The sequence below is a fragment of the Corvus hawaiiensis genome, chromosome 4, assembly GCF_020740725.1.
Source record: "Corvus hawaiiensis isolate bCorHaw1 chromosome 4, bCorHaw1.pri.cur, whole genome shotgun sequence".
In the NCBI taxonomy this organism is placed as follows: domain Eukaryota; kingdom Metazoa; phylum Chordata; class Aves; order Passeriformes; family Corvidae; genus Corvus; species Corvus hawaiiensis.
In genome coordinates this window covers 34,449,311-34,464,508 of record NC_063216.1, presented here as the reverse complement: position 1 = coordinate 34,464,508, position 15,198 = coordinate 34,449,311, and the positions used below count along the sequence as shown (strand labels likewise).

At 39.0% G+C, this 15,198-nt stretch overlaps 1 protein-coding gene across 1 annotated transcript in view; it reads right to left on the bottom strand.

The window, feature by feature from the left end:
- Positions 1 to 15,198, bottom strand: part of FGD6 (FYVE, RhoGEF and PH domain containing 6) — a 73,439-nt gene that overhangs the window by 55,468 nt on the left and 2,773 nt on the right. The window contains exon 2 of the mRNA XM_048300884.1: positions 5,967 to 8,367. Coding sequence (XP_048156841.1) covers positions 5,967 to 8,367 — 2,401 coding nt within the window. The remainder of the gene's footprint in view (positions 1 to 5,966; positions 8,368 to 15,198) is intronic.

Here is a 15,198-nt window from a genome sequence, read left to right as displayed (position 1 = left end):
AAGAGCGGATGAGGATTCACCCAACAGCTGGGCAGTGCTCACAGCAGTGCCTGCCTCATCACCACTGCCACCATCTTACTGCCTCTCATACTCAAAAGCACACCCAGCCCTAACTACCTAAATAAAAAGATAACGTTGAGAATTGAAACCACATCTGGTTTTATGTAACGCTTGTAACACCACCTGATAACCTACAAGTCTGTCATTATTGCACCTGCAACTCTGTCAAAAATTTCCCTGGCTATGCCAGCCTTCTTCACCCACCTCCTTCTTTTACCAAAATCAAGAGGGAGCTCTCAAAAACAGGGATGCAACAAGTATCAAAGACAAAAATTCTTTTTCATTACTGTCTTGCAGATCTTCACAATTATTTGCATTTCATAAGATGTTTCAAATCTTTTCATGACTGGATTGTAAACCAGAATAACAGTATGGGAAAAATGTAGTTCTCCAACTCGTTTCTCTCCCTCATTGAAGATGGAGAGGATCAGACCTCAGAATCTCTCCCACTGATTTAATCTCAAAACAGATTAAATCAGCACATCTCAAAAACATATTTGCATGAGAATGTGTTAAGGTTCTAATAAAGTTCCTATTTATTCTGATTTTTTTAAAAAAGGGGGGGAAGGGGCGAGACCAGCTTGCTTTAGAAGATTTGAGTATTTTTCCAGAGTGCCAGTATTTTCTTCTTACAGTACATGCATTTTATTTCAGGTTGTTTAGCAGACTAAACTGTAAAGCCTGTAAAGCTGTATAACTGCAAGATACTCCAATGCTAAAGAAAACTTCTCTTACTGGAAAAGCAGACCATGGAGACACTGACTCACATAAAGTTTCTTGGATAGAAAGAAAAGAATACCCAAACCAGTCCATATGCTCTCCTGAGTAAAAAAAAATTCACTGCGAGTCTTCCATGTAGTTTGACATGCTACCCTAGTAGTACAAAACAATTAACTTGACACTACAAAATAGAGGAATTCCAGCCCCAAGGTTCCCAGTGCCTGCATTCTTCCCAAAGTCCTTATGTTCAAACATGAATATTCCCAGGCAACTGTACTACTACCACTTCTCAGCAACATTTCCATGCCTCCCTGATTTGACTCTGATTAGACACACCTAACAATTACAGAATTTGTTTCTTCATGGTCTGTAAGAGCAAAAAGTGAGAAGTCAGCAAAATGGCTTATTCCTTATATCTGATAGGCAAGAATTGTTTTGTCCATTCTTGTCCATTCCCAGCTCTGGGGCTGGGACTGCCAGAGTGGCTCTGCAGCCAGCCTTGCAGGAGATTGGGAGCAGAGGTATCTGAGCCCTCTGACTCACTCCTTACTGACAAGCCCTCAGAGCTGGCAGAACCCTCCCTGCTGCACCACAACGTGTATGTGACAAAAGGAGGGAGGGGAAAAGAAAGGCAGGCTCAAGGAAGCAGAACACGAAAAGAAAGCCAGCGATAACACATGACCAAGGATAACGAAGCCTGATAGGAAACCTAACAAGCCTGTTATCAAAGCTATGTCATTAAAACCTGATGGACAATTGCAGAGAAAGAATTTTATGTACAACTAAGGGTGGCAGAAGCCAGCTAGATACACAGCGGAGATTGGAAGACAAGACTGCAGAGCTGATGCAGAAGGAGAAACCGACCTTCTTCAGATCAGGAAATAATCCATTACAATCTTTGAGAAACAGGCGAAATAAAAAAAAAAAAAATCTACATACTTGGCCTCTACTTATCAGGAAGTTATATCCTTCAAAAAATTCAACAAAAAGAAGACATGGGTTTTAATGTGTAACACCTCCAATACCTAAAATGTATTTTGTGCATTCAAATCTCAGCGTAAGGGCTTGAACTTACAGTATTCTAAATGCTATTTAGATCTCGCAGACTTTTATTAATTTAGTGCCAAAAAAACCCCCAAAACAAACCAAACAAAAAACCAAAACACCACCACCAAAAAACCCACAAAAACACACAAAAACCCCCGAATAAACCCCCACCACAACATCAAAGAGGAATATGTATCAAAGCAAAGTGCTTAACCACACAGATTTGAATATGAGATTCAATATTCCACTAAGGTTTTCATGGACACTTAATTCACCTCTGGGGACTCAGTCACCAAAGCAGAATTTAGTATGGAAAACTAAACTTACATTTTGCATTGACATGCTCTTTTCTGGAAAACCAATGCATTAATCTAAACCAGCAGGTGTGGGGAAAATACTAAGTAATATTTAATTAAACCAACATTGAAATCATAAAGGATTGTTGTCACATGGTACTCCCCCCTCCCCAGGCCTACCCCAAGAAAAATCCTAGCTGGAAACAAAATGACACAGTTATAAATAAATTAGCAGTCATGTACATTTGCAACATCTTGAAAAACCCAAAACCACAAAACCCACTAAATCCAGAGAGCTGCATTTCCTGTTGTTATCTGTGACTGGATAATGATATTTAAAACTTCTTTTACACTTAACAGCACATTTTCTATCTCACAGCAGCTAGTCTTCACTCACTTTGTTTATAGAGTCCTCATAAAAACACGTTCATCTAAATTATCCATTTTAAATTGGCAGTCAAACAGGTAGGCCAGACAAAAGAAACAATCCTGAAACACCATTTCAGAAGACTTCTTTCTCGTATAGTGGAAACAAAACATAGATTATTTGCTCCCAAGGTACTGACACTACTTACTTTATTGAGAGTATTCCTCTGAACTACGTAACAAAAACCAAATCCATTCTGACTCCCATCAGCAGCACCTGTTTCACCTCAGTGGTTCACACACCAGATCAGGACCCTGACTCTCTTCCTTTCAAAGCCAAGCCTTCTCTTTTCAGTAGAACGGAAGTTGATATCAAATAAGTCAGAAATGAAGTTCTGACAACTGATATCTACCATTAATTACCCAGGCCTGCCATTTGCATTTAATTCCCTGCGGGAAGGCTCAAACAAACAAAACATATCTGAATTAAATGAGACATACGAAGCTCAGATAAAAATGTCAAAAGCTATTACCATTCTCCATTAAAGCATGCTGGTTTCACCAGATGGGATTGTGAGGGAATTTCTCAGTAACCACCAAAGCACTGAGTCCATTATCAAAATTTTATGTCTTCCTCCAGAAAGAAATGAGGCATGAGCTAAAGACACCATTGAACTCTTCTGGTAACGTCAAGACTGGCATTCAGACTTAATATATTGAATATGTGCTATTTTGACTAGAAGTCAAAGACCATGCAATTGGTTTGAAATTTCTTCTGAATTTCTCAGAAGAACAATCTCATTTGTACACTGGCTTTAATCATAACATAATTTGCTTTGAGATCCCCATGAGCAGTGCAGTACAGGAATTTGTGTGCCATGATCTATGAAAAAGAGCTGAGTGCGTGTTCTGACAGGCTGGGGAAAACGCAAGAGGCAATTATTTCAATAACAACAGCAGCACTGTTTCTCCAACTGGTTTTATAATACTGCCTGGCCCAGGAAATGATAAAAAGCTCTTACAGAACTATGCAGAAAGGGTAAGACAACATTGATAAGGAAGCTTCAAAGGATTTGAGATAACACTGGATGGGAAAACTGGAGAAGCTGCCTGCCCAGCCCGTCTGGGTGAGGACCCTTACACCTCCCACGACAGAGCCAAAACAAATACTCATCCCTGCTCTCCCAGCAGCACTGATCCACGTCAGGAGACTACTGTATTGTTGTGCCCTCTTTTATTTCCCTAGGGATTTCTTTATTCTCTGAAATCTATTGAAGTAACTATATGCATTATTTGTTCCATAAGGTGGTTTCTGAGTAATTTGATTTAAAATAAACACATAAATGGCTCTGGTTATGGTTTTCTATGTGTGCTTCTTAAAGAAAAACAACACAAACCCAGTTGTGCCAAGAACATCCAACTTAGGGAGCAGCTTCAGCTATAGATGTGCCCGGGAGTCCACTTAAACCCTTACATCACCACTGGTACTGGGGAAGGTTTGTGTGGAGAGGGAATAACTATAAATCTCACACATTTAGCCAGATAAGAAAACTACAGAATTTCACTTCAGAAGCAACTGCAATCTCACATCTACCATGCTCCATACAGCAAAACTATCCTTTTCCTAAAGCAGACAGATATTCACCTGGATTCAGAACAAAACAACACAAACTAAAATGAATCACATAAACACATGAAATGCATCCTTATTTAAGTTTGGTCTCACCCTTCTTAGGTGCAACAAATCGAGGGAATACCAAGAGAGTGTGGTCAAAACCCCTGCAAGATACTCAAAAGATTAGACTTAAACAAAAAGCATACACTCTGTCAGGAACTTAAATTACATGAAAGACAAAACTAAGAAACACCCTGCTCTAAACTATAAATATACTCAAAAACCACTTGAATAAATGTACCAGTACCTAGCCCATAACTAGAAATCCTACTTTCCATGATAAGGTTTCCTATTTTCCAGCAAACAGACCCAGGTTGATAATATTAGCTATAAAACAATTAACGTAAGATGCCCCTTAAAATATTTGTCTCTTCCTGTATAAGAGAACACAGATTCTTTGGAGCATATGTTTCCTATACACACATCCAAAATGAAACAAAGCTTAGTAACTCTCAGTGAAAAATGAAGTTAAATGTGACTACCTAGAAGCTAATTCATTTATTCTTGTTATGCATATGTTCGCAATAGTGTGAAGAAGTTTGCTGGGGACTTTGAAATATACAGGCTGCATATTTCATTCAAACCCTTATTGCTGGTTTGAGATAAATCTTTAGGATCTGTAAGACAAACTGATTAGCTGAAGTTAAGAAACTGCGTGATACCATATTGGGTCAAAACAATGCTTTACCTGTCACCACACTGACAGACACACTAAGTGATGCTATTTAGGGAGAACACATGAGTCTGGCTACACTCTGTGGCTGATTTCTCTTCTCAGCATCCAGTCACAAATATTAAAAGATCTGTTCCTGCCTATTCCATTTACCATCCAATGTGGACATAGAATCACAGAATCATTAAGACTGGAAAATACCTCAAAGTTCATTCAGCCCAACTGTTAACCCAGCACTGCCATGTTCACCACTAAACCATGTCCCCAAGTGCCACAGGCAGACATTTCTTTAACATTTCCAGGGACAGTGATTCCACCACTTATGTAGGCAGCCTATTCCAATGCCTGACCGCCCACCCTTTCAGTGAATAAATTTTCCCTAATATCCAATCTAAACCTCCCTGGCGCAACTGGAGGACGTTTCCTCATATCTATGAACATATCCAACATATCTTTGAATCTGCTGACCTTACCTGTCTCCACCACCTCCTGAGCTAAAGAAACACAGCAGCAACCTGCAGAGTTACCAAACACCATCACACTAATATTCTGTGAGTCACACAGAAATTGTGTACTACTACCACCTTTGCTGGGAGCACAGGCAGATACAGAAGAACTCATTGTATTTAGGGAGAAGCAGTAGCTTCTGCTATACCCAAAAAAGCTTTCCAGACCTGATGAAGAATTTGCATACCTAAAAGCTTGTCTGCTTTTCCCAGCTCTATCAACTGATCTAAAAATATATTAATTCCCCCTACAAACCTAGCAACTATGCACTCTATGGATAGCTATTCCAGTTCATTGTGAGACTGGTAAGGTTCATTCCTCCCCATTGAAGTATTCTTGGATACAAATACATGACTGTGTTTGATTTGCTTTAATTAAACCAGGAAAAATTTCACAAATTTTGAGGAATATATGAGGAATAACTAGCTTACTTTTCCTCTTGACTCATCACCAAGTGCAAGCAGTTTTCAAACAACAAAAGCATACAGAAAGATATACAGGAACAACTGTCCTGCTGACATCTAGCAAAAGGGGTACAGCCTCTCAAGCTATCATTTAAACATATTTACAACCAACAGAGTTACAATGCAGCTGTTTAACTTCCCTTTTCTCTTTATTTTACCTGTCAAGTCTCCAACACCTGCTTGTAGCTTCACAAGGCTCCTCAAATTCATAGAAGTCAGTGCTCTGCTCTTCCACGCTGCTGGAGTTCTGCCACTCAGAGCAGAGATTTCTCCTAGCACCCATAGCAAAAGGCAAGTTCTCATACTCAGGTATTTCCTCATAGTGACGCACATTCTCATACTCTGGAGCACAAGTGCTGGTTGCAGAATTCAAATGCATTTGGGACAAATTCTCTCCCACAAGTACATGCCTATCTAAATACTCCAGCCTTTGATTATTTTGCATCTCAGGTTGACTTCTGTTTCTCTGCCTCTTCTTCTGTGATGCTGGACTACTTATTTCTACAGAATGTGCCTTGGCAGATTTAGCTTTTCTTTCACTGCCTACAGACCCTACATTCCTGTTGTTATTTCCATACCCATCCCCACTGGAAAGGTTGGCAGTAGCACTCTCCACTGACTGGCTGCCTTTAGACAGAAATTTTTGAAAGTCACTTTTCTTTAAGCAAACTGACAGTTTCATGTTCAGAAGCTTTTTGAAGCTGTTTTTCTTGTGATGGTCTTTGCAGGGCTTGTCTGTCCTGTCCATGTCCACAGCAGAGAGAGACTTGGCCCTAGGCTTCGTCACAACAGTCAAGTGGCTGAAGCTGGTAGCAGTTTTTAATGATTCAGAATTTCCTGAAAATGGAAGAATAGGATGAGGTAACTTCCAGACGGGTTTTTCAGAAGAACGTTTGGGTATGTCACAGGACGAAAGTGCATCCTGCTCCTTGGCTCGTGGATGTGCAAAGTGAGATCCTTCTAGAAGGCTGTTCGATTTGTCCTCACTGGAGGTGTAAGAACTTTTGTCCACAAGCTCTGCTGATGCAGCTTTTTTCAGCAGGCCAGCAGCTGGAAGGCCATGCCTCTGTGGTTTCTTAGGAACAACTTTCGGAGAACTCCCATCCTTTATTTTAACTTCTTTCTCTTCCAAGTTTTGCGGTGAAACATGGAGGCTGTTGGAAGCAGATGAGTGCTGACTGCTTGTCAGTTTGAGCTGCTTTGGCAAACTCATGGACAAGGTATCACACCTGACAAAGTTAGTCCTTTTGTCCACAGCACCTGGCCAACTGGTGTCATCTGTTCTCTCATCCATGGAGTTGTGGTCTGCATTTAAAGGAGATTCAACACTTCCCATCAAATCAGGACTTCTTTGTGAAAACTGAGGCAAAAGATTTTGTGAAGCTGACTCTTTCACAGCAGGTTCCTTTACCTGAGGCATTTTTTCTGCATTGCTTTGAGTTACCTCACATTTTTCTGGATGAAACACTTCTACATTATTGTTATAACAAACACTTTGACCAAGGACATTAATTTTTGCTGGCTTTTTTATGCCTTGGTCCGCAACCCCGCAAGAATCTTTCTCTGAACTAGATGGTTCCTTTGTTCCTTCTCCTGTGGTGTCTATGCCATCCTGACGTACTAGACATGCAGCACGTGGCTTTCTTGGTTTAGGGATAGGAAGCACTTTGGAGCTCAGGACTGAAGAAGTGTCAGGGGAGGTTTTATCAGCATCTGCTTTCATCCCTACTTCAACTGAAAACATCCTATTACTACTTAAGTTTTCATTCTCTAGGATTTCCTTGTCCAATGGGGAAGAACAACTGTGATTATTTTCAGTCAAACTAGGACAAATTTCAGACATCTGAAACTCATCAGCATTTTGTTGCTTCCCTTTAGCTACCTCAGAAGATGACGAAGACTGTACAAATTCCATAAACTCTATTTTAACATCATTCTTGGAACTGCTGCCATCCCCTCTGTCAAGTTTGTCTGCATACTTGTGCCTCACAGGACTGCTGTTAGGAAACACACCATGAGTTAGGACATCTTTAAGTTTCTCTTCCAAAATGCTGGCTTTCAAAACCACCTGACTTCTATTTCCCAGTTTTTCATTGTGACTATCCCCCAGAGATAGTGCATTTCTTTCACCAAGTTTGATGTTCTCTAAGGTGTCAAAGTGCTCAAGAATGATCTGAGTTTTACAGGTGTTCTCTCCATTTCCAAGTTTATGAAGGCATTCAAATTTGCAAGATGACACAGGTAGAATATATGCTGTGTTTCCAGTACTCCCTTCTGAGGTTTCATTTTTATAGTTCAAATGGTCTAGAGTTTGAGAAGAATCTTCCCTGTGCTCCTCAAAGCTTTTTGTGCTTTTTTGTGTAGATGATGGAGGTTTAACTTCTGGAATGGAGGAGCTCTTGAGAACCTTTGGTTTCGGTGCAATCACTGGCTTGGTTTTCCTTGCTGCTTGTATCCCACCAGAAAGTACAATATCGGGCTTTGGTGCAACAGGTGGAGGTGCTGCCTTGTGTCCTAGGACAAATTTTGGTTTGGGGGCCACAGGTGGCTTCTTAATTTCTAGAAAAGATGGAAAACAAAGACTTTATTCACCACTGCCCATGGAACAACTTCACCTGCAATGCAGTATTATAAAAAGTTTTGTAACATTTAACTTGCGATCTACAAGATCTCAATGTCTGCATGGATCCATTTTTCTGTTAAAAGCATGCCTCTCATCCCTAACACCACTTTTTTACTAGTTGCCTTTGTTTTAATAGGCACATCAAGGAGTGGTAGGGAAAGTTTTCAAAGTCTTTTTGTAAACAGTTTAACGTATAGTACACATACTCGCTCAGATGCTGAAGTCTGATGCCAAGAAAGGCAAAGCAGCTTTGCCTGGTTTTGCAATTTTAACTGTAATACCATTGTAAAACGGGGCGAGTATGGTAAGCACCACACGTATAATAAGCCATGAAGTTAATGGGACAGCTAGACTAATGACCAGGGCAGTTCAGACCCTTCCTCCGCCACCCAGAGAAATGCGTAACCTAAAATTCCTCGTTCCCTTCCTCTCCTCTTCAAACAATAGTGAGATGAATTACTGTACCAGTTAGAAAATTGCCATGTCACTACCAACAGTTCAGTTGGTCTGTGGTATGAAGTTAATGCAGTAATTTGTAGCAAGGCAGTACCTTTCTATTGTAAAACACTATTTCTGTGCCTCATATAAAATTACTCTTCCCAACATGTCTGACCTAGAAACAGTCACCACTACTATGAATTAAGAGCGACTTGGCACAACAAGGTTACAAATCCTGAGGAGAGTGTACAGCACTCAGGAAAAGGAGCTCATGAGGAACTTTGAGACTGTGCAGTTTTGATCCTGTTGTGGTTTTGGAGTTTTTTGTTTGCTTATTTTGTGGTTGCTTTTTTTTAAGGTATGCCTGAAACATTTGAATATTGCAGGAGAATATTTATGACCAATTCATTTCCACATGCTGGAATAATTTCAGATTTCTAAATCCTCTGAGTGATTTTTGATATGTGCAAACTGGTTTGTAAAGTAAACAAGTGTCTCACGTTATTTATATATTACCTCTGTATTTACTACCTTTGTTTTAATCAATATTTTGGTATACTTTCAGTAAGTCATATACATGTTAAATAAAACCCTCAAGAAAACATACTAGTTAATGTTTCACATGCAAATAGATAGGGTAGGCCATTGATTTATTATTCCCTTTGAAATGTGGGTTTGGTGTTTGGTTGTGTTTTACCACCATTATTACTGTAGACATGCAACTATACCTTAATCTCTAGCCTAGAAATGCAAGAATGAAGTTTCAAAGTTTAGGTTTGTTTTGTGGGGGTTTGTTTGTTTGAAGGAAATCTAGATGGGTTTAAAAAAAAATTTAAAAAAAGAAAAGAAAAAAAAAAAAGCCAATGCCCTCAGTTGCAACTATTTCCTAAACAGCAAGCCACTACTCTAAGCAGAGAGCCAAAACCACCTTTTTCTAGGACATGAATCCCTAAATGGTACCCAGACCGACTACTTACACTTCGAATGGCTGCCCTTGCTGCCATTACATTAGCAAACAGGTAAACCCAATGGCAGAGACAATTTTAAAGAAATTCTGCAAGAGGGAATCCAGAATTTCTTTCCAAAGGTACAGCTCCCTATAGCAACTGACAACAGTGACCCAACTGCCACCTACTGCCAAGGCTATACCACCTTCTGTATCCCATCTAAAGGCAGGTTTCCTACACACAGATGAGTCAAAAATTTGCTAGGAAAAAATAAAATTAACTCTTTGGGTGGGTAACTACTGATCCCAAACAGCAGAAGAGAGCTGTACACTCACTTTCAGACAAGCCAACTGCTTATTCAGTTGGAAAATGAAGTGATGGCAATAAAAGAGCCCATGTTCCACAGTAAAAAAACAAGGAAGGGATATCCAGTTTGTGACAGAACACAACACAGTAGTAGACCTGGGCCATGTCCAGTAATATTTATTAAGCTATTAAAGTTCCCTGAAAACAGGAGAGAGACAGGCTGCTTTGGAACCCTTCCTGATGCCCAAATAATAGAAGTGGATTGAAAAAGATACAAGAGATTAAACACTGGCTAGGTGAGCAATAGCCTGTGGATTATTTTTCCCACTCACAAACTGAAGTCCATAAACCTTGGAAGTTTCTCTCTCTATAGTGGGACTGCCTATCATTTTGGATACCACCAAACTAGATTACCCTGCAGGGATTTCAACTAGCACTTATTAGGGAACACACTCAGAAGTTATGACCTGACACCATTACCTGAATATAAACTATCAAAAAACCCCATGGTTTTATCAAAACTAAACCATGAAAATGTAAAGAAATGCAAAGAAAACAAACCAGTTATTTATAAGCCAGTGGTGGAAACCTGGATAATGAACAGAGCAGAAAAATTCACTTCTGATAATAAGTGCAATTCAGCATGATTTCTGAAGCCTACTAGAATTTTTCAAATTACTTCAATGCTAAAAAGCATTGAGACAGACAGAAGAGACCAGTAAATTGTGTGGGATAATAAAGACACCACTGTCTGCTTTAAAGTGATTGCACATTTCATCTAGAGTAGATATGGGTCAATGTCTTAACAAGCACTTTACAGTCTCGGTATCAATACAGATCAGCAGTCAACCGCTCCATCAGAAAGGAATGTGATGAAGAGCCCTTTCAAACATAAATGTGACAGGAGAGGAAAGACTCCAGGAAGGGAATGCATACCAGTAGTTTTCCTCAACAAAATATCTTTAAGTTTCTGAAGAATACAAGCAATGAAATACTTACAAGAAAATTACAGCAGCTGACAAGGGTTAAAACATGGTAGATTTATATTAGAAATCCAGAATTAAAGTTCAGTTGTTATAAACCAATTCACTGTTGGATGGAAAACATAGTTCTACATAACAGTGCTCTAAAAGGGACAATTTCCCATCCAGAACAGAAAGTAAACTAAGTAGGAGGCAACTGTTATATATAAAGGTGTAAGGAATGACTGGAAGTCATATGAGAATGATTTTTGTTAAATGGCAAGCATAAGCAAGCCTCTTTGGTGAAAAACAATAAATATAATCAAGGAAGCATTATAGAGCAAATGCATGGAGTGGTTAGTTGTTTGGACAGTGGGGTTTTCCTGCTGCCATATGGAACTAACTATTCACCTAAGGACAGAGATGCTTGGTTATGCTGAGGAGAGTAAAAATTGAAGAGAATTTGGAAATCATTGTACATAGTTATTTTATGAGAGCTCCATGCAGGTCTGAAGCTAAGCAGTAAATAATCTGGTAAGTATAAAAGATGAAGGGAGTTGAAAATATTTCTGTACATAGCACCTGCCAGACTGTTAGTGAAATGTTATGTCACCTTCTGGCAATCTCTGAAATAACTACAGAAGTATCCAAGGTCTAAAAATTATGCTTCAAATCCCAAGGAGGCTCATCCTGGTTAATTTAACCAAGAATTTAAAAAGTAAAATTGTAATAGAATATATACTTATGCACAAGTGAAATATTTTTGATAACAGTTGGCTCTTGAATCAAAAAACCCCAAAAACAAACAAAAACAAACAAACAACCAACCCCAAAACACTAACCCCGATGAAATTCCATAGCTGACCAGTGAGGTTTGACAAGTTCAAACTAGAAACAAAGCTCTAAAATTATTATGAAACCCAACGGATAATTAACTACAGAAACACCTCGCCTAGCCTTGTGGGGGAGCCACAAGCGCTTACAGACAACTTAAACTCACTTTCTGACACATTTAGGATTTTCAGAGGAACCTTTGGACTGGACATTGGATTCTTTAGCCTGTCTCACTCAGGAAACTGGAGAATCACTATGACTTTCCCTCCTCCCCCCTCTAATCTTAACTCATTTCTCAAAGAGAATCCCTGCATCCAGTGATTCCAGTAATAAATGCAAATCTAAGAGCAGAAATACAAAATTTTATTTGCATAAACAGATTAAATGTTAAAGAGCCAGAGAAACTGTCAAGGAGATATCCTCCAACTTGTTTGACTATGCAAAGGAAGAAATCCATAAATAAAGTGACTAGCAATGCTGCCATCACCAACAGGAAATCTGCTGCTCACGTAGGAACAGCCAACACCATGCTCAGTGCTGAAGGGAAAAAAAAAAGGGTGCTTAAAAATACCAACACCTAACCCCCTTAAAAAAGTTGGATTTAAAAGGGCATTATTTTTCTAACAACAAATTGCCATTAGCAGCACCCATGCAGATCAATGCACATGCTCTTCGTCTGACTTCAGGTCACAGCACAGAAAACAGACATTTATCTCCCTGGTGAATTATGTCCTTCAGCATTCTGAGGAAAAAGCAACACCCATTCTCATCCTGCTGATCTCCTCTGTGACCAACACTTGTTATTGCTTGACTGGTAAGTGCTCCTGTTCTTCCTTTGATTTGTTTTAGAGGAGGATGTGAACATCCTGAAGCAACTTCTACTCTCAATCCTTTGGCCCTAAGTGCTCCCCCATTTCTGTTCTTCAGATGATAGGATTTGACAACTGAGGACCTCACTTAAAAACACTTGTGTATCTTCTCCTATGCACTATCATGAGAATGAGCAGAAAAGCCAGTAAGACATTGCAATCTTAAGCATTACTATTACACAGCTTTAAATCCTTCTCAAATTTTTACCTCTTGACATCTTTCCTGCCCTACATAGGAATAAGGAGAAACAATGATATACGAAGGTGAACTGAGGCAAAAAATCAAATAGCACTATCCCTTCTGCAATAAACTCTACTGTTGCTAAAGGAGTATTTTTCCCAGGTAATTTTTATGCCAATACCTTTGAGATGATGTTAATAACTCCTATATTTAGGAACAACAAAAGAACAGGAACAAGTCATGTTGACTTGCATCTGTCCATGAAAAGGGGACAAATGGTTCTAGACACTGCCAAGCTAACATAACTCAATATTCCTTTCCTTACAATGCTTCACATGAACAGAGGCTCCCCTCCTGGTATTCAGGATGCCCTATGAAACTATCTCAAGTCACCCAAGAGGTACCCTGGGCAAGATCCTGCAACTCACCCTGAAGTAATGTCCTTTCTGAACCACAGAACAGTAGGAAGACAGTACAACAATGAATCAGTGTGGCATCAGATTTTGACAGCAGCTGAGCCTAAGCTTAAGGTATGGGTACACAATCAAATTACTGTGGCATAAGCCAAGGTGTGAATTTAACAAAGCTGCTACTTTATAGAAACTGGTCAAATAAATAATCTTATCTTACCACACAGTATATAAGGCAGTTTGTTCCTTTTCACCTACAAGGTAACATATACTTCACATACTACTCCTAGAAGATCTATTTCACACACACCAGGAAAAGGGCTTCAAACAGTTACTGCTCAGCAGCTGGTCTAGAGCAAACACATGCATTGGCTTTCTTGTGGCACCCTGTTTACTTATGCACACTGTATTCTCAGATATAGGAAATCTCATCTGTAGGCTATACATGAAAATAATATGATGCCTGGAAGGTATCTACCAAGAGATCAATGTGCTGTTTTTTCTTACATGAAGGAAGAGCTTGCTCCAACAGCCAATTTACTGTTCCTAAGACTACTTCTGGCATAAAACACTACAACTCACAGACTCAAAACAAGAAAGCCAATCTGGCTTTTAAAGAACAAGTAGGGAGAAAGATAATTACTGCTGTGTTTGGGATACACTGAGAGATTATTGCACTGGCACTCAATACAGTGCAGAGAGAAACAGATAAAGTATTTTAAAACTCCTGTTCTTCAGCAGCCTAAAATTTAAAGAGTCATTACAAGGCTTTTCAGGTCATTTACTTTGTTTTCAGTTACAGAAAGAAAGTTTCATTACGTAAACACCTCAAAAAAGTATTGCGAGATCATTAATTTATTTCCTGCAAATGTTTATTTATTTTCTCATTATGCAGAGGCTCTGATTTTCTCAGGTGCCACAATGCTCAAAAGAAACAAAAAAAGGAAGGAGTCATAACATCCCGGAAGATAATACATGTAGTTTTTAAAGTACAAGGGAAAACTGTGGTTTCCAAGCCACTACAGTTTTAGAAAACATCCTAATTAAACTGCAAAAGGAAAACATCAATTTCAAAATCTTAGGTTGTTCGCTGACTTACTGAAATAAAACAGGAAAGTCAGGGATAACTTCAGAGTAAGGACAAGAGATGAATAAACAACCTTTTAAGATCACATGCAGAGACAGAGCTGAGTAACTCTAATGAGACTTGACATATCCAAGGGTTAAAGGGACATTAAACCCTGTAGGCCTCATTTTTTTTTCAATCCTTGAAAGCAATGAAGTTTGATTGGAAAAGTCATGTTGATTTTGTTTATTCTGTTCCTGCTATATTTTTTTCCATTTGAACTACATTTCTGACATTAAAATACATTTTTCTCATTGTTGTTGTCAAATCCAATTTCAAGCCTAAGCTATACGTCCTGCCCACATTAAATAAGCTCTATAGATTCACATATAAGGACTGTTTCTTCAGCAAGAAATAATAAATGTCCAACTCATAACTCTGAGCTTTTGTTTTTTCCTTTTAAAGGCAAAGCACATACTTGAAGCCAGCATAATACTTTCAGGCAGAAAACGAGTAAATGGACATTCACTGGCATCATTTATAGTGTGAATATATAAATATATCTTGTGCAGTGTATGAGAAAGCAATGGCAGGAGTATAGCTGTAAGTGAAGACTGAAGCCAACATATGGGCTGATCACTACAATGAGATAATCTTTAAATTATGCAAAAGTATTTTTTAAAAGTGCTATAGTTCCTTAGTTCCAACAATTCCAGATTTACATATACATTTTAAAACATGTAAGCAATAGCTG